This window comes from Sturnus vulgaris, chromosome Z, assembly GCF_052056855.1.
Source record: "Sturnus vulgaris isolate bStuVul1 chromosome Z, bStuVul1.hap1, whole genome shotgun sequence".
Classification (NCBI taxonomy): domain Eukaryota; kingdom Metazoa; phylum Chordata; class Aves; order Passeriformes; family Sturnidae; genus Sturnus; species Sturnus vulgaris.
The window spans coordinates 40,063,924-40,088,983 of NC_142283.1; the positions used below are offsets into that span (position 1 = coordinate 40,063,924).

General features: G+C 38.7%; 1 protein-coding gene across 16 annotated transcripts in view; it reads left to right on the top strand.

The window, feature by feature from the left end:
• Positions 1 to 25,060, top strand: part of SEMA4D (semaphorin 4D) — a 98,107-nt gene that overhangs the window by 49,469 nt on the left and 23,578 nt on the right. For 13 of the 16 annotated variants that reach the window (XR_015799216.1, XR_015799215.1, XM_088155921.1 and 10 more), the window contains 12 exons: positions 3,855 to 3,917; positions 11,106 to 11,498; positions 13,722 to 13,867; positions 15,013 to 15,075; positions 17,390 to 17,488; positions 18,603 to 18,696; positions 19,610 to 19,723; positions 20,643 to 20,794; positions 22,511 to 22,686; positions 22,812 to 22,968; positions 23,746 to 23,968; positions 24,410 to 24,525. Coding sequence is in view for 14 of the 16 variants with exons in the window: in XM_088155921.1 (XP_088012047.1) it covers positions 11,405 to 11,498; positions 13,722 to 13,867; positions 15,013 to 15,075; positions 17,390 to 17,488; positions 18,603 to 18,696; positions 19,610 to 19,723; positions 20,643 to 20,794; positions 22,511 to 22,686; positions 22,812 to 22,968; positions 23,746 to 23,968; positions 24,410 to 24,525 (1,434 nt within the window). In the remaining 2 variants the exon portion in view is untranslated. The remainder of the gene's footprint in view (positions 1 to 3,854; positions 3,918 to 11,105; positions 11,499 to 13,721; positions 13,868 to 15,012; positions 15,076 to 17,389; positions 17,489 to 18,602; positions 18,697 to 19,609; positions 19,724 to 20,642; positions 20,795 to 22,510; positions 22,687 to 22,811; positions 22,969 to 23,745; positions 23,969 to 24,409; positions 24,526 to 25,060) is intronic. The other 3 variants (XM_088155918.1, XM_088155919.1, XM_088155920.1) reach the window with 1 other exon arrangement.

Here is a 25,060-nt window from a genome sequence, read left to right on the forward strand (position 1 = left end):
TTTTATTTTGCCATTGGGGTACAGGAGGCATTTGTAGCTCTCTGCCATCAATTTAATCTCTGTATTTTTCTTGGCTTTTTTGAAGATGTTTGTGAGATCTGAGGAGTACCAAGGTGACAGGAATTTAAAATGAGGATTCCAGCAGAGTTTGGGCTAGATAGAGATGTCTTCTCAGGACCTAACAGGGCTTTTTTTAACTTTGTTATTTCAGAACAAGGTTTAGGGGCCTCTGCTTCAGGTTAAAGCACATGTACTTATTTTTCCTATAATGTTTAGAAAACGTAGAGGGATGCTGATGGGCCATTAAATGGGTCTGTGAAATAAAGATGTTTTTATCAAAAGTAAACTTTGCAGGCAGGAAGAGGGGAAAAAACATTTGATCTTTGCTCTGCTGAGTCTTGTAGTACGTTTGTAACTTGATTTTTCACCCCCAGTGTCTTGCACAGGTGGTTAGCAGGTATAATCACCAGCCCCGTGCAGAGTGGGTGGGGGCAGTGTCAGCAGTAGTTATTTTAGTGTGTCAGATCAGTTTAAATATAGTGATGGTAATATGCGCTGTTCATGAAGTTTGTAATCCATCCTACCTCTTAATGTAATTCAAAACTCTAAAACCATACATAGCATTCACAGGAAAGTTCTTAGTGACAGACACTGTGGGCAGCTCTCTGTGCAGTCTTACTCATAGCTGTTGGCTTTATTGTGGCTTCCGTGTAAGCTTTTAAAATAGCTTTTCTAAGAAAGCTAGTATGTGCAGGTTTTGGCTGACTTGAGATAAGGATAGGAGATATAGCTCTAGTTGTGATCATCAAGGTATTATCTGGAGATGGTGTTTCAGTAAGGTTAGTGTATAGTGCTGTAACACTAGAAATGTTCCCAAACAAAATTTGCTTCCATAGGCTTCTTAACTTGGAAGTTTCTTTAGGAAATCTGTTTATAAGCTAGTTTTCTTGAATTTCTTTCCTTCATCTCTTCATTTAGAGAATCACTAGGACCTGCTTACAGCAGGCATGTGCTTGAATAGGAAATGAAAGAAATGCTCCTGGTCTGGATGGTAATTGATGTGCAGATGGAAAAGTAGTACATGTTAGTTGATTTTTTTTAATTTTTTTTTCTAATGCAAGTAGAATGTGACAGCCAGAAGTACCTTGTAATACATTAATGTGATTTGGAATTTGACAGATTAGAAGGTCTTCAAATAAATAAAGTGTATGCAGAACACACATATATGGAGGATTGTGGATCTTTTATGAAAAACTTACTTGAGGTGACTATCCTTTTATTTTACATAATGTATTCCAGGCTGTCTTTCATTTATAATCCAGTAGGTGTTTTCTTTAATCTTTGAAGACTTAGTCACAGTTGTCAAAATAATGAGCTATTCGTGGTGTAATTTTTCTCCCCAAGCTTAAGTAATTGTTGCCAGAAGAAACAGTTTAGAGTTTTTTTTTCCCATAAGTTTTGACTTTAATACTCTTAAAACGTGACGATGATGTCAGGTTTGTTAAGGACCTCCTGCAGTGTCTGCTGTAAAGGATCGCCTGTGAGGTTTGGGTCGAACAAGAGCACCTGAAGGATGTCTGCCAACCTGCAGTGCTTGCATGGATGTTTAATTTCATACTCAAGTCCTAGTTGGATTAAAGGACTTAATTATGTCATAGCTTCTGGCAAGCCAGGAGTAGTTATTAATGTGGTGTCTTGACAGGCAGCCAGTGGCAGTGTGACTGAAGGAAAAGAATGAGCCCCTACTTGCAAACCACCTTCACCTTAGCCCAGCCACCTTCACACCCAGCCCCGTGTCTGTGGGCTTCTCTGCCAGAAACGCTGATGGTTAGTGGCCCCTTCCCAAGGACCATCCTGAGGAGGGTTGGACTGCTCTTAGGAGCAGAGTTCCTGAGCTGAAATGCCACAGCTTGGAAGTCCTAGCAGGTCATCTGCCTCCTACCATCTCCATGGAGATCCAGAGAGGCTGAGAGGTGGCCTGACCTCCAGCCATCTGCCCACCTGCCTTTCAATCCCCAGTGACCTCAGATCCGATAGATCAGAAAACTGGAGCTGTTTGCAGAGACTTGAAAACATCCAAGTCGGGCTGTTGAAAGTAAGCCATGAAAGTAAGCCAGGAAAGTATACAGGTCAGCTGATTTGCTGCTAGGCTTTTTAGAGGAGTTTCACACCTACTGTAGCTATTCATTTAGATGCAAGTGCTTTGTTACAGTGAAAGTGCTTGTACAAGCTATAGGCTGCTGGAAGCTCTTTCTCAAGGGAGGCAAAAGAGAATTTCTTTTTCCCTTAAGGTACCTGCCGCTAAAATAGATTATTATAGTTTGCTCTGGGAACAGTAAGCTATAAGGAGGCGTACTGGGATCTGAAAACTCCAGTAGCAGTAGTGGCTATGCTGATTGATGGCGTCTTGTGGCAAGCAGGAATTTTTTGTAAATTTTAACTGTTCACTTAAATACTGAGTGACTCCAGCCATAGAGATGATCTGGTGTGATTGGTTTGTGGAGAGCTTCACTGATCAGATGACTTACAATTTGCCTTCTCTAGTTTGTTTTCAACAGAAGGAAAAGTGGATGTTTTTTTTTTACATCAAAAGTAAGTCAGTTGCATCTTACTGCTGTTTGTGAAAAGTAGCCAGTTGGTAATAATGTAGATGGGTAATGGATTTTCATGGGGGTATCTTATTGAAAAACAAATCTGGGGAGAATCAGACCACCTTGCCTTCTTTATGTGGCCCAAAGAGATACTGAAAATACTGTTTTATGAGCGAAAGTAGGTTTGATGTAGCTGCTTGATGCCTTCTGCCATACTGGTAGCTGCAAAGCATGCACTGTTGAAGATCTCTGGAAAAGACCCTTATATAGGCTCTTCCTTAGAGACTTGCAGTATTGAGCTGCTTCTTGTAATTTTCTCTAGCCTGTTTCTTTGAGGCCTTTGTCTTCTGAGTCATTATAATCTTCCGGGACAAGAGTGAAGCCTTGTGGAGCTTTTTTTGTCAGGTGCACCATCTTGCTACTTGCGTCTTTGGAAACCTAACTATTGGCTTCAGTGGAATCTACTTTAGATCCTCTGTGACTTGCATTTAAAAAACACTATCCCTCCACATGGCTCAGACACTTCTAAAAGTGCTTTGATGAACATTAGGAAATACAGATGCTAAATACAATCTGATGTAACGCTGTTGTGTGTCTGTTGGAAGCATTGAGAGCATATTGGAAGCATGTTATGTAGAACAGTCTTGGGATAAATGCTTTGTTCTGTCCAGTTGTGATTGCTTCAGAGTGGCCTACTTTTCTTCTGTGATTACAGCAAAATAAATACGAGCATGCCAGCTTTCATTGTCAATATCCAGATCCTTTTTCCTAAGCTTGTGCATAATACAGTTCTTAAATAATGCAGGAGAGTGTTGGAGCTGTTTCATATGAATTTAGTAAAGGTTGTTGTTTGTAAGGCTGGCTGGTGTCTTAACCTCTTCAGTACATCTCGTACCAGCATGTGGTGAGTCCTAGACTCTTACCAGTGTCAGTAATTGCTACTGCAATGCAAGTGCTGAATAATTTTATACTGAGTAGCTATCAGCCAGCTTAGAATAGAAGAAACAAAATGAGTTTTAAAAGGGCTGATGTGTCTGCTTTTTATCAAGTCTGCTTAGTATTTTTTGTGTTAAGTGCAGTGTCAGGATCTTGGCTCATTGGATGCAAATTGTAGCAGTTCTGGTTTTTGTCAGGAATGTTCTGCCCTGGTAATCTGGAAAATAAATGCCAGACTCTTGGGGGAGTATTTATTATAATTCCCGTATCAGAATTTGCCCTTCAGGATTATGTGGATGTCAAAGCCTATTTCTTACTCCTTTTCAGAAAGGATGTGCTTCTGACGGCTTCCTAACTCTGGGGTGTGCAGGAGGCTCTGAAGGGTGGCAGGTACGTACATTGAAACCAGAGGCGCATCACCACAGCAAGGGGAGCTGTGTTGGATTTGTGATGACTGTTACAGATGTCCTTGTTACCAAAATAAATAAATACTGCAAGAATACTAGAGATTTAGTGAATACTGAAAAAATACAAAACAGGATGGAATTACAAGTTTGATTTAATATATTCTTTTGCATCAAGACCAAAATACTCAGGAAACTTACCAGGAAAAGACTTTCTTCACTCAGGAATGTACTCTGTATTACCTATTCTTTAGTTACCACTAAAAGGTTGTGTTCAGGGTTGAATCTTCCCTATGTTATGTGGTTTATGTGTATGAAGGGGTGCTGGGCTTGCTTTTGGAGATGTTTGACTGTGAAAGTATTGCTGGACACCTAGGTTAGCTTTTTTTAAAGCACACATATCTGTTAGTTTAGACATGCAGGTACTTTCACATGTGCCATTAATTGCCAAGAGACATGTTAAAATAGCTTCAGATGACTCTTTGTCCTATGAGCCCAAGAAAAAATGAGAAAGAAACTGCAATGAGTAGAAATGAGCAATATTTTTGATTGTGACAGTATGTTTAACTGGTAGGAGAAGATGAACTTCAGGGACTTTCTTGCTTGCTTTTAACTGCAGCACTGTCACTGTCACTGCACAGGTTTAATATCTGGGAGTACCCAGTCAGGCAGAAAAGGGTCTTAGACCATGCCCAGGGAAGCTTTTGAATTCTGTGTTTGGGATAGCTCAGCATCCAAGTTAGCTCTTCCCTGTTGCTTTTTGAAGTAGAATCCTATTCCTAGTGATCTACCTACAATAGTCTTAAAAATAAGGATTTTAATCTGTCTTGTATTTTTTCTTTTGCTTAACACTTTATCTTCATGTCATCTTTGCCCACAGGAAAAAGAACATAGTAGTAAAAGAACAGGAATGTGAGTTTAAAAAAAAAAATCTCTAGCAGTATCCCTCAGAAGATAAATTCTCTTCTTTAAGCACAAGCATTAGTTTCTTGACAGCTTGATAGCATATGCAGAAACAGAAGATACTGATTTCTGGCCTAAAACTGGGAATTTGTTTCCTCAGCTTATATCCTCTTTCAGCACTAGTGCACGTTCTCCAGCAGACTTTGTGGTAGAGATAAAGACCACACCAAAGTGTCTGAAGAATCTTCATCTAATTTGTAATCGTCTAGCAACTACAAAGTATTTTGGTTACAGTTTGAAATGCATATAATCCCATGTACGTTAATCGTAAAGGGCTACTGGTCTGCTAGTTCTGGGCTTTACCTTACCTCAGGAGAAAATTAATCCATATATATTTTATAATAAAAAGGTTGTAAATAACGATGTTTTCCATAAGACTTCATAAAAATGGCAGTGTGCTTAAGGTTTTTAAAAAGGTGAGAACTAAAGCAAAGGATATAATCAGCCTGTCTTTATTAGTCTGAAATTCACAAGCTATGTAAATAAAACTCAGCTGTCAAAGGTAATTTGTACAATTCTCACTGTGTAATTCTGATTGCTTAAAATGCAAATATTGCTAGCTTTTCAGTTTCAGAAAAAATTTGAAAAATGAAAAAAAGGTTTAAGCAGAATCTCACAGTTGGAATTCTCTGGTTTGTTTTTCATGTATGGAGCCTCAGAATCTGTTATAATATAGGCATCAATAAATACTAAAGCAGGCTTGTATTCTGTTAAGGCTTTAAAAGAAAGTTATTTGGGAAGAACCTGGAATTTATGCCCTCTGACTGTCAAATCCTTTAAGTCACCCTTTTCTGCTGGCAGAAGCAATTAATTCATAAATTTGCCTGTCTCAACATATTGAGGTCCATATCCCTGATCATAGTAACTTACAAGTTATTCCTTGCAAGTTTTGCAAATGTTTTTGGGTTTTTGTTATTTTTTTAAAATAATCTAAAAATAGCAGGGTAGACTGCCTAGTAAACCTTCCATGCTTGTTTTGCTCCTGGCAGTGGTGAAGGATGGGTGTCTTCCACTTAGTTGTTCCTTACTGTGAGGTCTTCATTTTGCTGGACAATGAGTGATGTGACAGTGATTTGATGGAGAAATAAGGAAGTATATATTTTAAAGGCCCTTCCTTTAAGCCTAGAGGAAGATGGTTTTTCGTCTGCCAACCTCACTGGGGAGCTGCCATCACCTGTGTCATGAAGCTGTGCATTGCTTGTGTTAGGGAAGAAAAGTGGGTGAGAGAACAAGTACAGAGTAGATGAGGGATGGCAAGGAAGTATAAACCCTGTGGAGGAGAATAAAAGGTAATACGAAAGGGAGAAAGGTTATAGGGGCACTTAGTATGGCTGGGGAATCATGAAAAGGGTGATGGAATTAGGCCAGGTTGGCCAGTGCTCCTTTGGCTTTTTTCGAGGAGAGGCTGGATCCTCTGTGATGGTAATGATAATTTCTTGGGAATCACAAGAGTCCCAGTTATGATGCTGACTTTTTCTAGTGTGTTAGTAAATTCTCCTGGTTTTAACCTTCGTATACAAAATAAAACTAGATCCACTTAGCAGTTTAGGTAATACCAAGCCAAACTGAGAAGTTGCACAATGCAGCTAAGTGTTTCTCGGAAGAAAAAATATTTCAAAGCCAGTGTTACAAAATTGGCCATTTCCTGGCCTTGAAATTCCAGAATTCGGCTAATTTATGAGGTATTTGCTCATACAAGATACATACTTGGATCCAGCCATACCTTACTGACTGGGGAAGAAGACAGTTGCCTCTGGGTTGCATTACTAATAAAAAAACCTGGGTACTGGCAAGGGTTGTGGCATTGACATTCTCTGAAAAATGAAATTCTGTGTTCACAAGTACTTCTTTGTGCATACTTTGCCTCTGTGTCCTAGAGGATGAAAAAGGTTACAGTCTCCTTCTCATGGTTAGTTTTCCAGTTTCTCACACTGCATGACTAGGATTTTGCATTTTTCCAGAAGGTGGATTAGGCACTGCTTCTTTGATGCCCAGTGACACAGGTGATGTGAGAGACAGATGGTTTCTGATCTTGGTAACAGTCAGCGTATGCAATTGCAATTCTCTCCTTTCAGAACTTGTGCTAGTATTCTTTACTAGAGTTATGCAGTCTGAAATTTTTCTCACAGCTTTGAATTTCTATCCTTATTTCTCTGTCCATGCATTACAATTGTATATGTCAAGGGGAATGCTCACAGCTTTGAGCTTCCAGCTAGCTGTGCTCTGCCAAACTGATGGGAGGTGCATTGATTGCTTCTGCAGTTGCCCTGTTTTTATTCACCATAAATACAAGCATTATGGAAAACTCATTTTGCTCCAATTCATCATTATACATTGATGTAAAATTATCATCAGAGTCCCTAAATTACAGATTTACTGATTATTTCCCTCAGAAAATTTTTCAGTTTTACAGAAAAGTAGACCTGCAGTCACTTCAATCAGATTTTAATTATGTAGCCAAATATGTCAGGTTTCTTTCTGCTTTACTACTTTAGTGTACTTGTTTCCAAGCAAACTGTGGTGGATTTTTGGGAGTAATGCTCAGAGTATTAGTAGACCTAACTATATATATATGTGTTGGGGTTTTTTTAAATTTTTTTTTCAGAAATTCAAAGCACTCAGATCTTATCAAAGCTAGTAAACACTGATGGAACTGACAATCTGGAAATCAGGCCATTGTCTGGGCCTTTTAAATTTTTACTTTTTCTTCTTGTACCTCTTGTGTTATGTAGAAAGATACTCAGATTGTGAATGACCTCCCAGTGTATGTCAGTAAAGGACTTAGTCCAGATAATTTTCAGCACAGGGAAGGGAGGGGCAGGGGAGAGTAATTAAATTGAAGGCTAAATTAAAGGACAAGGTTCTGAGTGCATTTCCATCTCTGTTTAATAGAAATGAGAACAAAGTGTATCTTGCACAATTGGGCATGTAATGTTCACTGTAGGCCATTTCATTCCTTTCTGTAACATGCAAAATTTTGCCCTAGATCATCAAATAATATCCCACAAGTCAAACTTAGTAATGTGAAAGAGGACCTTTCTTGCAACCCTGTACAATAGGAATGAAATCACAGATTTCCATTTTGTATAGCCAGAGCAATTCTCAGTCCACACAGCAAAGCAGGCACTAAAGGATCCAGACAGACCCTTTATTTCCTTCAAAAGATAATGTAATTTGTTTCAAGTTTCATTGTCATTTTGCATTTACTAAGATAGGTGAGCTAGACTAGGAATGTAATGTTGCTGTAGGAAAACTCAGGATTTTCCTTTACTATGGCTTATATTTGCTAATCCTGTTTGAAAGTCCAAAATATGTACAGAACTTCAGAAGTCTCCTCTGGAGTCGTCTCTGTTATATGGCATTGTAACATAACTGATAGCTTAAAGGTGTCCTGGCTGTCTCTTTAAAAAATAAATTTTAAAAATCGAGAGTTAACAGGGGATTGATTTTTACATAGTCTTCTCAGTAACAAAAGGCAGCATTAAGGAACAAAGGATTAAGTGCGTGTATAGGCAGTGGCTCAGAGGTATTTCTTCAAGCTGATGTGTTCCTCCTTACATTTCTCTTAAAATAAAATAGCTTAACTGCCTGGAACTTTAATAATCGAACTATTGTAACCTTTTTAAACACTGACCTGTAAAACTTTGCTTGCCTCAGAATGTCATACTTTGTAGCTCAGATGAGTGGGCACTTATTAATGTATTGGAGAACAAAACCTGGAATTGCTTGTATTATTATGATGAATAGGAAGGATGAAAGACAAAAAAGCCTGGTAGGCTTAACTGAAAACATGATGCCTTGAAAAACCAAAATGATTTATATTACGTGCTACTAACAGTTGGATTTGATCCAGAGTGTTTACCAAGACAAAAAAAGAAAATAGAAAAAAAAATTTAAGTTACAGGTTCAGCTTGAGCAAGTTACAGTCTTGTGTGGACTTTTTTTCTTAGTAGGTAAAAGATTTATAGAAATAAATGAGATTTCTAAATCTTCTAATCTTGCCTGTGATCTTCTAGTAAAGCAGGTGTAAACACTTAGAATGTACTTCAACTCAGCCTCCTTACTAAAGATCCACTGGCTGTGCTTACTAGAGATTCCTTGCCTTTTCCTGGTTTAACCCAGGTCCTCCCAGAGGCATCTTGCTTGTGCTTCGATACGTTCTTTCTGCAGCTTCACCTCTATGTTTTTCAGGTACTGGCTCCTTCTTTTTAATGTTACTTATGATTTTGTAACCTTCTGTTACGGGTTGACGCTGGCTAAGTGCCAGGCACCCATGAAAGCTGCTCACTCACTCTCCTATGTAGCTGGACAGGGGAGAGGAAATTTAAAGAAGGGTTTGTGGATTGAGATAAGGACTGGGACAGATTGCTCATCAAATATCATCATGGGTGAAGCAGGCTCTAATTAGAGATATAAATTAAAAATATTACTAACACAATTAGAGCAGGATAATGAGAAGTTAAAAAAAAACCCCTTGAAAACATTCTTCCCCCTGCCCCTCCCTCGTTCCCAAGCTGGTCAATTCATCAGCCATGGTTTATTCCACTGCTCAGAGGGAGGAGTCATTCCCCAGCTGCACCATGGGGTCCCTCCCACAGGAGACAGTTCTCCATAAACTTCTCCAGTGTGGGTCCATCTCACGGGCAACAGCTCTCGGTGACCTGCTGCAATGTGAGTCCATTCCACAGGCAGCAGTCCTCCCAAAACTGCTGCAGCCTGGGTCACTCTTCCACAGGGTGCAGCCCTCCAAGGAGACTCCACAGATCTCCCACAGAGCCTCTGGCTCCAGCCTGGGGCTCCTCCACAGGCTGTGGGTGGATCTCTGCATCCCCATGGACCTCCATGGGCAGCAGGGGCACAGCTGCTTCTCCATGGGCTGCTGCACCAGGGGCTGCAGGGGAATCTCAGCTCCAGTGCCTGGAGCAGCTGCAGCCCCTCCTTCTGCACTGACCTGGGTGTCTGCAGGGCTGCTCCTCTCACATGTTCTCACTCTGCTCTTTTCTGCTCACAACTCAAACTGGGCCACCACCTGTGTTTTAATTTCCTCTTAAATATGTTATCATAGAGGCATTTACCACTATTTGTAATCAGGCCAGCCTTGACCAACAACACGTCTGTCTTTGGAGCTGCCAGGCACTGGCTCTGCTCGATGTGGTGGAAGCTTCTAGCAGCTTCTTCCACGAGTCACTCTAGTAGCCCACCTTCTACCAAAGCCAGGCCATGCAAAATCAATACAGCTTTAGTTGCCCTACTGCTGGATGACTTCTATATATTACAGTTATCTTGTATTGTAGGATGTCTCTTACTAGAGTCACGTCGGTGTCTGAGGCAGTGGTGGCACAGTGAAAATCTAACACCTTGTGCCCTGGAGCAAAGGGCAGTGTTTTTTTGGTTTTTTTCATCACTGCCCCAAGTGTACAGGCCTCAAAACCTATTTATAATGTAGTAATTGATGAGTGCACTCACTGCTTCTGGAGTCTTCACCTAGGAGTGGTTGTATGAAGAAAGGAGGAATGGAGACTTCTGAAAGATGGTGTAGAAAGCAGTGAACAATTTGATTATTAGCAAAGGCCTTTCTGGGTCTGAGAGTAATAGTTGACTCAGAGACACTGACTTTCATGGGACTATCTGTCTAGCAGTTTCACTATTTAAATGTTTTCTCCCTTCATTTCTGAGTGCAATGCATTCGCTCTTTGTTTCTGAAGCTGTATTTCTACCCCCTGCACACTGCACATATTCAGTGAGTATCATAGGAAACTTCACTAAAAATGACACTTTTGTAGGGTCCTAAGTGTGGGAGGTACAGGAAATTTGTGTAACCATGCTTACTAATAATGTTGCACTTCTCATGTTCTTTGCACTGTGATCTTGGCCATAGTGATTTTTGTTATCATTATTTGTTATTTGTTAGAGAGGTGGGATTTTCTTTTGAAAGAATAGACTAGAATCAAGTTTTATGCATTAGGTGTAATTGAACTCTGCTTAAGTTCAAAGTATTTACACTTAGAGTTCTAGATTGAAATGATTGCTTTCAATTATTGCCCATTTGCCATGTAACGTGTCTTGTTTTTAAGAATATGATTTTCACCAGTTAATACATTTTGTATCCAAATTAAGATATGTAGTCAACTGTAGAAATACTGCAAAATCGGTGCTATTTTTGGCAGTATTTGGTTTGCTTTCTCTTCTTACTTCCCTCCTCTCTCCACAGCATCATTTATTTCTCTGGCGAAACAGAAGAATGCACTCAGTCACACTTCTCAGCAGCTCTGCGGCCTGTGGAGTGTGTGGGCAGTCTCTGTATGCAGCATCCTGGAAAATGTGTGTTCTCTTGAAGTGATCTGTTGAAAAGCACGTACTTGTACAGTTGTTCCAGCCTCCCTTGTTGCATTCCTCTCAAGGGCTGAAATGCCTGGTGTCTAATACTCCCTGGGGTCTCCATTTCATCTGCCAAAGAAGTGCTACCTGCTGCAGTTATCCAGTGAACCCCGAAGAGCAGGGACGCTGAAGATGGCTCTGTGTGCTTTTTATGCAGTTTGGGGTTTGTTGCTAGAAGTGGCAGTAGCATTTGGCCCAGTACCAAGGATCACTTGGGAACACAAAGGTAAGAACAGAAGTATGAGTATTGTAATGTGGGACATTGCCACATCCTCAGGATTTCTGTGGGATTTGCAACTGAATAAGGCTTTAGGTTCTTCCAGCCTATTTGGTCAGGTGTTGCTATTTTGCTCATCTTATGAAATGCTTAGGACCAGAATATTCAAAAGTCATTCAAGTACTGGATTATTGATTTTTGGTTCATTCAAGCAGCTTTGAAAACAGGAGAAATTCCGAATTTGCCTTTCTCAGCTGAAGATATTGCAACTGAAACTTGTTTTGAGAGAAAACCCCCAGTAGGTGTATTTTATTTTAAGCAAATTACTTTTACCTGGAGTCTGAATACATTAGCAAAATGCACCTCTCCAGCTAATCATCTATTTTGATACCGAGCCATCCTGAGCATTAAGTAAATCAACAGCTAAAGGAAAAATAAGCATTTGGCCCTCTTTGACAGCATTTTATGGTGTCTAGATATGAAAGTCTTTTTCAGAACAATGCTTTTCTTGCATTTGAAATTCCAGCCCATATTCATAATCTCCCAATACAGTAATCAGGAGTCTGCAAATATAAGTGCAAAGAGAAGTAATAGAGGTCAGAGGATCCTATAGCTTCAGGTTTAATAATTTAGCCTGGATCTGAAAAGAAATTTAGAGCGAAGCCTATAGAGTAGTTATTTGTGAATATATGTTTTTTTCCCTATTTTCTGCTCCTACTCCCCCATTACCCATGTGGCATGGATACTTAAAGAGATTTTATCTTTGGGTCCTTCTTTAACATTAGTAAGCAGCAATTGATTACTTACCCAAGTGTGCAGTAGCTGAACAAACCTGAACAAATACATTGGCCATATAATGAAGCAGTCTTAAATAAGCATGTTAAATTCTGAGCAGACATTCTGTAGGGAAAGATAGATGGAGATTAAGAATGTAGTAGGTATAAGCAGAATATGAGATGACTGTAGGAAGTGTTTTTCCTGATTATTGGTCTAGCAATGAGTGGATTGCTGATACAACCTTTTAAAAAGGGTGGCCTAGACAAGGCTTGTCGTTCTTCCTTAGACTCCTTGATGCTTCTGTCTTGTAGTTAAAATTTGCAAGTTGCTTTTTAATGGTATAGTGAGGTACTGCTGACTCATATCCAAATTAGTCAAAATAAATGGAGTTTATTTTCATTCCTGCTATTTCTCTGTCTGCTAAAGATTGTTGCATTAAATGTTGGAAAGTTACTTTGAATAGAAGAGGGAATTTAGTTCAGCAGAGTTGTATGAACTAGTTAATCTATTCTGGGAAAATTTTCCTGCCAAGTAAAAGATTTCAAAATTACACGTTTGAGAATATAGCTTAAAATTAATGTTTCTGGGGTATTATAGTTGAAAATGTGCAATTACTAATGATAGAATTGGAGGTAATAGTACATTGTTTTCATCTGTATTGTAGAAAGCCATGGTTAATTAATCTTGAGTCTTCATGTAAAAAAGCTTTCAGTCATTTTTACATTATCGTTGTACATTCAGAAAAAGTACTCTTTTGTATTAGTCAGTTTCTGTCATCTTTCTTCAGGCCATTCTGGTTATATACTTCCTCATTCCACTGCCTTTTCTCTCATATCTCCCCCTTTTTCTTATCCTATTGCTATTCATCTTGATTTTTCTCTCATGCTGTTATTTTGTGTGTATGCTGTGTTTTTCATCTTTAGTTTTCACTTCACAGTCGGCTGCAAATGATTTGTTATTTGCTTCCGTGTCTTCTTTCTGTTATGTCACTATGCTGAAGAGTTGTCTTAAGGTGCAGTTTATTTTGTAAGATTTGTTCAGGCTAGCTTCAAGGGATGTGGTGACTGGCCTGATTTTCCACAGTAAATTAGTATATGGAAAGGAAAAGGTGAGGAACTAAGAGTGGATGTGGAAAATAGAAGTTTAGAAAAAGCAAGTAGAAAAAAAATGAAGGAAGAAGTGAGTTACAGGGATTATCACAAGAGGAAATACTTGAGCATTTGAAATTGAATGTTGGGACAAGTGATTTTGATCTTGTTGATGGAAGCTGCTGTTTCCGCTGAATCAAGCTTCTGAGGAGTCCCTTGTCTTTTACACGGCTTGTCTGAACCTAACCTTTGTTGTTTTCAAGTTTTCCAGCAGCTGTTAGACAACTTAGAAAAAATTACTTATGAGCTTGACCCTAAGTGATTGTGTTTCTTCATGAGGTACTGTTTTTCTTTCCCGTTTCAACAGAGGTCCAGCTAATACATTTTAATGAATCAAAAGTGTCAAATTATTCAACCTTGCTGTTAAGTGAAGACAAAAATGTTCTATATGTAGGAGCCAGGGAAGTGATCTTTGCCTTAAACGCAATGAATATTGCTGAGAAGCAGCACGAGGTATGCCTTTTTATACATTACTCCTTTTAATACATTGTACTCCAAATTTGGCTTAATTTCCTGCTATCAGTAGCATTGCATTTTAGACAAATACGTACCTAAAAGAGAAATTGCTCTGTATGGTCTACTCCAGTATTATTTCTTGAAGATTTTAGAGAGTAAAATAATTACTCGTTTATATCCAGCTTCCCCTTTCATACGCTAGAGATCTTCTTGGGGGCAAGATTCTAGACAGCAGGGACTGTAGGTATCATGTGTAGCAGTAGTTCTTACATGTTTTCTTAATACCAGGAGTGAGCCATTTTCTGTTAATCTGAGTCAAAAAGTAATCTGAAACAGAGGCAAAGCTGAGGCTTGCTCAGCACAGGCTGCAGATGTGCTGCAAATGAAGGCCCTGTCAGTCTCGTGTTCTGTTCTGTGTCTAGGTATATCTGCACAGCAAGTGGTGATGCAGACAGGTCTGATCAGCTTGCTCAGAGAAGTACTTTGAATATGTTTGTGCTGGTTTCTCAAAGTAGATTAGCCCAGGCAGAAGTCTGCTAATGTTGCATTGCTTCCAGGTTCTTCCCAGGCTCTTGCTTTTCATCCCATCAGCAACACAAGCTGACATGTAGAGATGCAGTGTGGTGCACCACCCAGGGTGCTTTAGAAGATGCTTATATGAGTTTTAATCTGAAGAACATATTCATGGGTGGTGGTGGGCACTTTCACCAGCATATAAAACATAGTTGTATAGTGCAAATTAGTCCAGTAAATTTTCTTTGACTCCTTTCCCCCAAGTGTTTTTTATTCAAGTGTTAATGAAATAGAGAAGTACTTCAAATTGAAAAAAATACTTACGCCTGTTACAGTCGCATTTCCCTAATGCGTATGATAATGAAAAGTTCATTAGCCATTTGTGGGGAATCATCATTATGAACCCAGAAGATGGTAGTTTAATTCTGCTTAAGGCACATGGATTTGAAAATGCCACCTTCCCTGGGAAAAAATAGCTTTGAACCTTTGAATACTACTTGCAAAATGTCTTGTATTTGCTCTATATAGGATAGTCTTTTCGTGTGTGTGTTACTGCAATATTTTCAGACCTTGCATTGAATTAAAGTACTTTGAATGTGCTTTTTTTTTTTGCATGTTTTTTCACTTAGTTACACTGGAAGGTCACAGAAGATAAAAGGACTAAATGTGCAGTCAAGGGCAAATCAGAACAGGTATGTACTTTTATTGAACTTTGAGAAAGATCTTGCACATTTTACTTCAAGAGGAGTGATATTAAAAGAAGAAAGTCTCCAACTGTTTGAAATTAAAATTTCAAAACAATCACCTAAATTTTTCTAATTAACTTGAGCGTTAGAAACTGCAGCATGCTTAGGCTTTTTTTTTTCTTAATTCATTATTTTTTTCTTAGTTCATTATTTTTGTTGTTGAAAATTATTTGAGTGTTTGAAAATCTGAATATACCCTGATGTGTGCTTAATATTAATGGTATTCCATTAAGATGATAAACCAGTATTGCTTTCACTGAAGTAATTGATAGCAGCTGTTGTGTTTTGTTGTTGCAATAATTCCTTCATAGCATTTGATTTTACAGAATGGATGATTAATTTTGTGCATTTTGCTTTAGTACATTGGGGATTTTTATTAGGCCAGTGTATTTTTTCACTAATTCTTTGTTAGTGTTGTGTTGCTTTGGTGGGTGTGCACACAAGCCTGACCTCCTGTCAGCTTGGGCACGGTCCCCTGGTGTTTCTGGGGGCCACCGACTCCTCACAATCTCCAGGGCACACACTGGCCTGCTCATCTTGCCTCTTTCTGGGGAGATGGTTTACTTGAGGTAGTTAACTCTGTGTGGATGTACCTTTCTGGTTGTGCAACACCACTTCATGTAGTGATGCAGTAAAGCAAGAATTTTCTGGGCAAGACTGATGGTCAGGTCTTTAACACAGGTTTGAAAGTAGGAGTCTGCAAGTCCTCTGAATACAAAAAGCAGATCTACTCTGCACTTTGAGGGATGTGACCCCTGAATATGCAGCCTGGTTAGTTTGCACCGTTAAAAAAACCCCTAAGTGCTGCATCCAGGGCTTGTAGTTACCCTGCATTCATGTGGTTTATCAAGATGGGAGTGGGCTGTTTCCCTTTCACTAGCTAGTTCTTTTCCTTGACTGATTACTGATGACCCTCAGTATATTATTTAAACATGAATTGTGACAGATATTTAAGGTGTGTTTCCTCTTTGTCTACCTCTGCAAGATAGGATCAGAGAATATTATTTTTGTTTTATAGTTCAGTTGAGGTTGCTACTAGTAATATTGATATACAGCCATGATGAATATGGGATATAAGTTTCTCTTGCACATGAGCATATGTTTAGCAGGCTTGTGTGTAAATCCCCACAAGTCCTCTAAAAAATTATTGGTGGGGGTATATTAGACCCCATAAATACATACTTTGATAGAACTCTGAATTTATTTTCTTTTATTTTCCCCTGTAGCACCTCATACTTACTGCCAGCCATGCTTTTTTCTCATTTCTAACCTTCAACTAGTCACATTTATATTGTAGCTATGATGTTTTGCACAGTGTAATAGTTTCAAAAAGGTCAAGGTATTAAGCCGCTACTGCCACTACTACTACTTTCTTACACTTAAATGCACAGTTCTGTCCCCCCATTCATCAGCACTATCCTGTACAATGCCAGCAGAAAGCATTTATACAGCTTTTCAAGGGCCTTACCTGGCAGAAAACTGGTTTTACACTTTTCCCCTCTGTTTTTTTCTCCCACACAGTCACAGAAATACCTGATTTGTGTCATAAGAAGGAATAATAAGGCCATTGCTTAAACTTGCTTAGGAAGTTCATGGAACGACAGTTCAGTGGAGGGATCTGGCAGTGTACCAGCAAGAATTAAGAGGTGTTATTGATACTGATTTTTAACCTCTAAGTGTTCGTTTAGAGTTGTTTTACTTCATTACTATTCTGAATTTTTATTGTATCCTTTTATTAAGGATTTTAGTCAAACTCCTTGTTCTATTTCAGACCTAAAGATATTATGGAGCTTCCTTGGGCAGTATCAAGGACTGGGAGAAAAGGAACAAAGATGACTATAAGTGATAAAACTTTGTAGCTAATTTAAGGGTATTAGAGGTTTGGCACTTAACAACTTCGGCTGTCATTGTTTCATCTAGATGTACAAGGGATGACAAAGTCTAAAACTCATTCGTGTTTAACTAGTTGTTCTCATGGACTGGAGGTGTGTTTGGAGCTTGTCCTTCCATGAAGCAGCTTGGGATGGACCCTGCTGGGACACTGAGGTAGTGCATACTACTGGCTCTTGGAAACCAGCTGCTGCAGGATTGATTAGAACTCCTGGACATTGTAGGGAGATGGTGTCCCAGTGTCACCCATGTGTCACCTGGTCTTGTTGGTGTGATGTAGCATAAGTAGTGGCAATGGACAACGTTGTTTATGTTGGAATGTGGAAGCTATGGTTTATCAGACTAGTCCTTTCCTCATCCTCTCTTACAGACAGAATGTCGTAATTACGTGCGTGTCTTGCAACAGCTGAATGATACTTTCCTCTACGTGTGTGGAACTAATGCATTTCAGCCAACATGTGATTATCTGGTAAGAAATGTATGCGTTTTGATCCAACAACAGCTGTAACTTAAATACTCAGGTAAACAGTGAGTTACTGTCATTTCCCAAAACGGTTGCATCTTCAGAGCTGGCTGCAAGATTAGAAGCCTTTGTTGGACTGTCCCATCATAATGGCAGAGTATACTGCTCCTTTTTCAGAGCACTTAATGAATTACTGATTCATCTGGTCTAACTGCAGATTTACTTTTTCTTAGCTTTAATACTTCGTGTATTGTGTGTTAGCATGAAACAATTACTGAAACTGAAATTACATTGTTTGCAACTTCCACTCATTACTGAATGTCCCTGAAATTTCTTAGATTCCTGTCTCTGCTTGTCTCTGCTCCTGACTGTGCCAAAGATGTGTAGTGCTGAATCTCTGAGTGAAGTCTTGGCACAAAATTAAAAGTCCCTTTTTCTTGCCACTGACTCTTGTGTCATTTTCCTTACTGCAGCTCTTAGCAATTTGAAAATTGATAAATCTTGTAATTCTTTGTGCCTTTAGTTTCCAGTGCTTTCATGACATAGTAAAACTGATTACTTTCCTGGTACTGTGGCTACATTTTAGCTTTCTGATCCTCATTCTCTTGGTTTGTAAAGAATTTATAAAGTAGCAGCCAAAGTACTCTGCTTTTTAAAGCCTAGTTGGATTATGCCCTATGTTACAAATTTACCATCGTCTCAATAATGGCTTAATCCACCTCAGACAGCCTTCCTGATTTCTAAGACTCTCTATCCGTTTTTTTCAAGCTAATTGAATAATTGCCAGTTCTTTCTGTGTGTCAGTTATCTTCTCCGCCTTTCTTGCTGTCTGGCTTTTTTGGGTGCTCTTTCTTGAGGTCTGTCTGGATTTAACTTTTTATCTTTTGCTCTTTCTTGCTTCCACCCTCACAAATTACAGGATCGCATTTTTCTCTGTCTTTGAGACTCGATAAGGTTTTCTGAAAGTACATATGCCTTCTATAATTTTACACAAAATGCACTTCGATGCTGGAAGTTGATGATACAGCCCATTATTTAGTGTTTCGTTTTTAGCTAACTTTGGACAAGTTGATTTGCTGGAAAAAAAAAGTGCTAGTAGTTGTTTTGTGGTTTTCAACAGAATTTAATTTCATTTGAACTTGGAGGTAAAAATGAAGATGGTAAGGGCAGATGTCCATTTGATCCTGCTCAAAGCTACACATCTGTTATGGTTGGTAAGTTCAGACTTGGCTTTCCTTATTCTTACATTTAAAATGTTCTGTCTTTTCCACTGTCACCCTCCAGTCTTTCACTATCAAAGTGGTGTCTTCCATCCATATATTTTTGTCTGTATTGTGTATCTGTAAATATGTTAAAATACTTATATAGTCAACTAAGCAGGTTTCTTAAAAGGAGAACTTCAAACTCTAGGTTGTTTTGATTTTCAAACTGTATTTCTGCATGTTAAACATATTTAGTCCAGATAATCTAAATGCACTTAGACTGCCCTTGTAGTATCAATTACTGTAATTTCAGTAAAAATAACAGGCGGTATTGTTAGCTGTTCCCAAGATGTGCTACAGAATGGGGAAGCGAGATACTTATTGCAAGTGTACTTCCTACATGGCAACACACCACTGAACATTAATTTGGGGGAGCCAGAGTTTTTGGCTTTTACTTGAGTGTCTCAAGATCATAAAAGAGAAGCTCAATATCACATGAAACAGAAAATGAGAAAAAAAATAACATGTCCCCTGTATTGGGCCTAAATCTGTACAATTGAGTTTGAAGAATGGTGGCATAGAAAGAGAGGAAAGTAATTCCAGACTTCTGGTGCATTTAAGTTAATTTGCATGTTTTAACATAAACTGTAGGTTTTCATGTTTAATGTTGAAATGCCACCAAAACACTGACTTCTGTCAGCTCTCATGTTAGAGCAATAATAATAATAAACCCAAGTGTGAAGTGTTAGCTTGAGAATGATTGACAGCAATGTAAGTGTGAAAGACTTGTCTAGGGTAATTCAGAGGAAATCTGTATTTACCTTTTCTTGTGGGAAGTTAAAACTTACCAAGATTCAAAAAATATATATGTACTCTTTTTGGTATCCAGTCCATAAGTTCTAATATATTTGGTTTTGTGTTGAAGATGAGGAGCTTTATTCTGGGACTTCCTACAATTTCTTGGGAAGTGAGCCTATTATATCACGGCATTCTCATCAGAGCCCTCTGAGAACAGAGTATGCAATACCTTGGCTTAATGGTAAGTGAGCATGAGAACTGGCCAAAACAAGTTAACTTTTTCTTCTTCAACATCACATACACAGAGCTTGAGTGTCTTACCTGGGTAAGGAGCAATTGTCTGATGTCTCAAAGAGATGGATTTTGTTATACTGGCATACACTGTGAGTGTGTTTGCCCTCATGCATGCCATCAAGAGATTGTATTTTGAGATTCCAGGATTTTTGTCAGCACTGATGATGAAAACAGCTTCAGAATATACATTTTTCGACTTGACAATTAATGGTTTATTTTTAATGTGCTAGTTCATCCTTGCAATAATGCAGCTTAATTATATGGTAAGGAATGGAATGGGTTTGTTCTTGAATTGGTTCTTAAATTGACCTGGTCATGGTTCTTGACACTCTAAGTTACTGAATTTCAGAATTCACTGAATTTTGTGAATGATCAGAGGTTTGAGGTTTTGTGCCAAAAAGGACCAAAATCGTGACCATTTTCTGAAAGTACAGGTTTCAGAGTTTTGTAATATATGTTGTAATAGCACTGTCATTTTAGTGCTTCAGTTAATAGCTGAAAGAGAAGAGAGGCAGGCAAGGGAGGGTTACCTCTCCATGCCCATTAGAAAACCACATTTGAGTGTGGGCTGAAGAATGCTGAAGTAATGAGCTGTCAGATCATAGAGATCTCTCAGGTGTCTTAGTGCTGTCACGTATGTTTTGCAGGATTCTGGGGGTTTTTTTCTGTTTCTGTTGGTTTTGTCTGGTTTGGGTTTTTTTAGAAATCCTGTTCATATTATGAACAGCATACTGTCGAAGTAGGTCAAGTGGAGAGGAGGTAAATGCAGTGTGGAGTTTGGGTGAAAGACAACTTCTGAGGATCTTCGGGGGTATCGAGTTAGTAGTTACATACATAATAGAAAATTCTTCTGTTTGTATCTGTAGAGCCCAACTTCGTTTTTGCTGATGTGATAAGAGCAGATCCAAACAGCACAGATGGAGAAGACGACAAGATATACTTCTTTTTCACTGAGGTGTCTGTGGAGTATGAATTTGTTGGAAAACTGATGATTCCAAGAATAGCTAGAGTATGCAAGGTGGGAGATAATTCAGTTTACTTCTACTGTATCTCGTAGAATCTTGTGTGTGCATGTTAAGAAGCATTCATTATTCTGGATTTACTGCCAGGTAAATAGAGGTGATTGAGTTCAGTAAATCTTAAAGAATAAGCAGTTCCAGTCAGTTTGTCAAAATTGAGAAGGCCTAATGGTTGCTTTTTAAATAAATACTTGATTTAATTTTGCACAGTTGTGAAATTTCAGTACATCTGGGTGTTCTGCTCCTCTCTGGGAGAAAACAAAATCCAGCAACATAAAGTGTTGCTCCATTTTCCATTGTTAATTTTTTTGAGCAAGTGCAGCTCCGTGTGAAGAAGTGACTTTGGTTGGAGCTGAGCAGATAGGATGATTGTCAAGCGACTTCGAAGTAGCTGTATGCAAACGCAACTGTAGCTGTGTCACACCAAAATAGTTCTTGACTGTGGTACAAAGATGGGACTTCTATGAAGCTGCTACAGCTGCCGGGGCCTGCAGGGAAATGGTCACCAGCAGCCTGATTGTATCATGCTGCCTGTGATTAAACCTCAATGTGTTAAGCTGATTCAAGTACATGCTCAGGAGTGCTGGTTAAAAGTCTTGCTGATGGAAGTTTTTCCAGTAGAAAATGTTTATTTAACAAAAACTTTTTCAGTGGAATGTATCAATTTCCTTTTATTCCAACAGGAAATTTATCTGGCTGTTTCATTTTTATGAGGCTGAAAGCTTTATTTTGACTTTACTGTTTTGTATTTGAACAGGGAAGTCAAAACATCCATAACAAGTTAGTGCCCTTGAGACTTCCTTTAAACAAAGAGCGGGAGGCAGGTTTAGATGGGGCTTACTATTATGGCATTCTGCCCACTGGCAGCTTATGCACACTTTAAAAGGGGAGTATCGTGGAATATGAGAGCTTCATTTATTATATTGTTACATATTTCAGACTGTTGTTTGAAATAAAAATCAGTGGCAGATTACAAAACCATAACAATTAAGTATGTTAATTAACAATTAACATACTTAATTGTTTTAATAAATTTTGCAGATTTCCTTTAATACATTGCACACACCATTGGATAATGAACTATTACATAGAATACTGTTTCAGTATGCCATTTTATAAGAAAAGTATCAGAGCTACAGCTCAATTATCAGATATTTTGAAATACATTTCTAGTCAATAGATCTTAACTTACGCCTTGGTACCTGCAAATCCTTAATAAAGGTGATAACTGCTAGAAGTACTAAACCATTGCTGGATTTCTTCTAATGAAATTATCAATGTCAGGCAAGTCTTAAGACATATTACATCATTTAGAATTTAAGTCAGTTTTGATGTCAGAGAACAAATGCCATATTATGTATTTCTCTTAAAGGACAGTATGCTTCCATGCTTGTTTTACTTTTTTCGTAATGATATATTGCCCATCTCAATTTTTCCAAGTGATGCTGAAGTATGGTTCTTCATTAACTCTCATACTTCATCTTCCCTGTATGTGTGACAGAAATAATTTTGCATTATTTTTGTAGAACCAGTTTTCCTGCAGCTTTCATACTGTTTTGTTTGTGAATGTGTTAACATTTATTGGTGTTGCTAGAGATAAAATATTATAAAACACCAGGGCTTAGTAATTGCATGATATATAGCAGTGGTTCTTAAATGCAAAAATTATGCTAGTTTTCCTCACAAACATCTTTTTATTTTTTTAATACCGTAAGAGGGACCAAGGAGGATTAAGGACCTTGCAGAAAAAATGGACTTCGTTTCTCAAGGCCAGACTGATTTGTACCATCCCTGATAAGAATTTAATTTTCAACGTTATCAATGATGTTTTTATTCTCAAATCTCCAACTTTGAAGGAACCAGTGATATATGGAGTCTTCACCCCACAACTGTAAGTGTGGTATAGCCTATTCCTGGATAAGTACCTTTAATCTCACTTGGTTAGTACAAGAAAATGATAATTATTCTTATGTTATATTGGGTTTTTTCTTTCCTAATTTCTTCCTGAATTAATAGGAATAATGTGGGGCTGTCAGCAGTGTGTGCATACAATCTGTCTACCGTAGAAGAGGTTTTCTCAAAAGGAAAATACATGCAGAGTGCTACAGTGGAACAGTCTCATACAAAGTGGGTACGGTACAATGGGGAAATTCCTAATCCTCGACCCGGTGCGGTAAGTTTCTGCAGTCTTGGATCTGATGACTTTTTTAATGCTCAGGAGAAAACAAACGAAGGAATACTAGTAACCTACTAATGATTTGTTCGCCCTAACCTGGTTACTTGTAAAAACTTCATAGAAAAACGTATCAAGTGATATGTTCTGAACTTTTTATCTGGGAATCAAAGTCTTTGGGTTTGCGTTTTTTAAAATTTAGGAATAAGTTATTTGCTGGTTTTGTATTTCATTGGTTTTTAATAATTTTCTCGTTATGAAATAGAACTTAGTTTACACTAGCAACATCATGCACTTTTTAGTTCAGATGAAAAGAAGTATAGCAACTGTTCATTGTCTCAGTAGAGTCAGCATGTTTATCTAGTGTAGTGCACTGCTCTGCAAACTCAGACTTTCCTAGAGGTGGGTCTCTTTCAGACCTTTTTTACTTCCTTACGTTCCTTACAGTCATACTGTTGCTAGTGGTGAAAGAGGTTAGGGTTAAAAGTACTTGAAGGTGCATGACAGCACATTTCCTAGAATGTATTTTGGACCCAAGCGAAAATGTAGTCCAAAGCTCAGGGATTATTACATCCCTGAGACCATCCCTAGCTATGAGACCTGAGGACCTTCCTTACTAGAGTGAGTATAGTGTACAGGTGTGGTTACTGGTCAAAATAATATGGAGAAGAAAATGCATGCAACTGCTGTTAATAGTCTTTATTTTGTACAAGTGAATTATACAATTTGGTTGTTGTTTTTTTTTCTTTTTTACCCTCTCCCTGTCCCCGCTTCTAGTGTATAAACAACGAAGCCAGAGCATCAAACTACATGAGTTCTCTGAATTTACCAGACAAAACATTGCAGTTTGTTAAAGATCATCCTCTAATGGATGACTCGGTGACCCCAATGGGAGACAGACCTCGGCTAGTAAAGCGAGATGTGAAGTATACACAGATTGTAGTTGACAGAGTCAGAGCACTCAATGGCACCATCTATGATGTTATGTTCATCGGTACAGGTGAGTTCTGCAAAACACCTGTTTTTGGTGATGCACTGATTCTTTAGTTTTCTTAGAGAAACTCTTGAGATTTTTATATTCGCAGTGCTTTTACACCAGGTGGTGTTTCAACACCAAACCAAAAGTAAACCCAAAAGTAAGGTACCACAGTAAGTGGACAATCTTAGGTGCTTTGAAAAAGTATTGCAGAAGAGCTGCAAAGCTTCAGTGAGTTCAACAAAACCACACAGTATATAATCCCCAACTGGTCATTCTGTGTACCAAAATGTTACTTCTTGCTCAGAGGTCCTAATGATGGCAAGTTTAACAGTTGCCTTTGACACAGAGTTGTTCTGCTGAACAACAAGCAGATTATTGAGACAATTTACAGCAATTACGAAGGCTTTTTCCTGCCTTTTTATTTCAAGGATCTTACTTAAACATACTGCTCTGTTGTTTCAGATCGAGGAGCCCTGCACAAAGCTATCAGTTATGAAAATGGAATGCATATTATTGAAGAAACACAGCTTTTCCCAAATTTTGAACCAGTCCAAACTCTCTTGCTTTCATCCAAAACAGTAAGTGGTGTAAGCATTCCAACATTCATCTCCTTCTGTTGTTTCACAACTTCCTTTGTACCACTTAGTGACCTTGTGACAAGCTATAGTTGCTGTGCATGGAGCCAAAAGCTGCATTTGTAACCCGCCATACTGCAGCAATCACATACTGCCTGCTGCATTTCAGTATTTTTGGTAGGTGACAAGCTTCTGAAGGTATTTAGACATGGGGAATGGCTGGGGAAGCGAAGCACAGGTATGCAGGTCTTCACTTGGTTTCCATGTGCAGAAGCAGGAAGCTGTAATGTGTTTTGAGAAACCAAGTTCAGGTTTGGAGTGATGTAAAAAACCTGACCCCTTGTGGCCACTGAGGAAAACTCCCCAGCGCTGCGGTTAGCAGAGGAATGGTGTGTGCTTCTGAGGAAACAGATCTGAGAAGAGAGAGCAATCTTCTAGCACAGGGACTCATAACTGTGTAGTTAATTGATTTCTGCTGTCCCAAATCTCACAAGCTCCTACATGCTGGTTGTGTCATGAGAACAGTCACGTTGCTGCG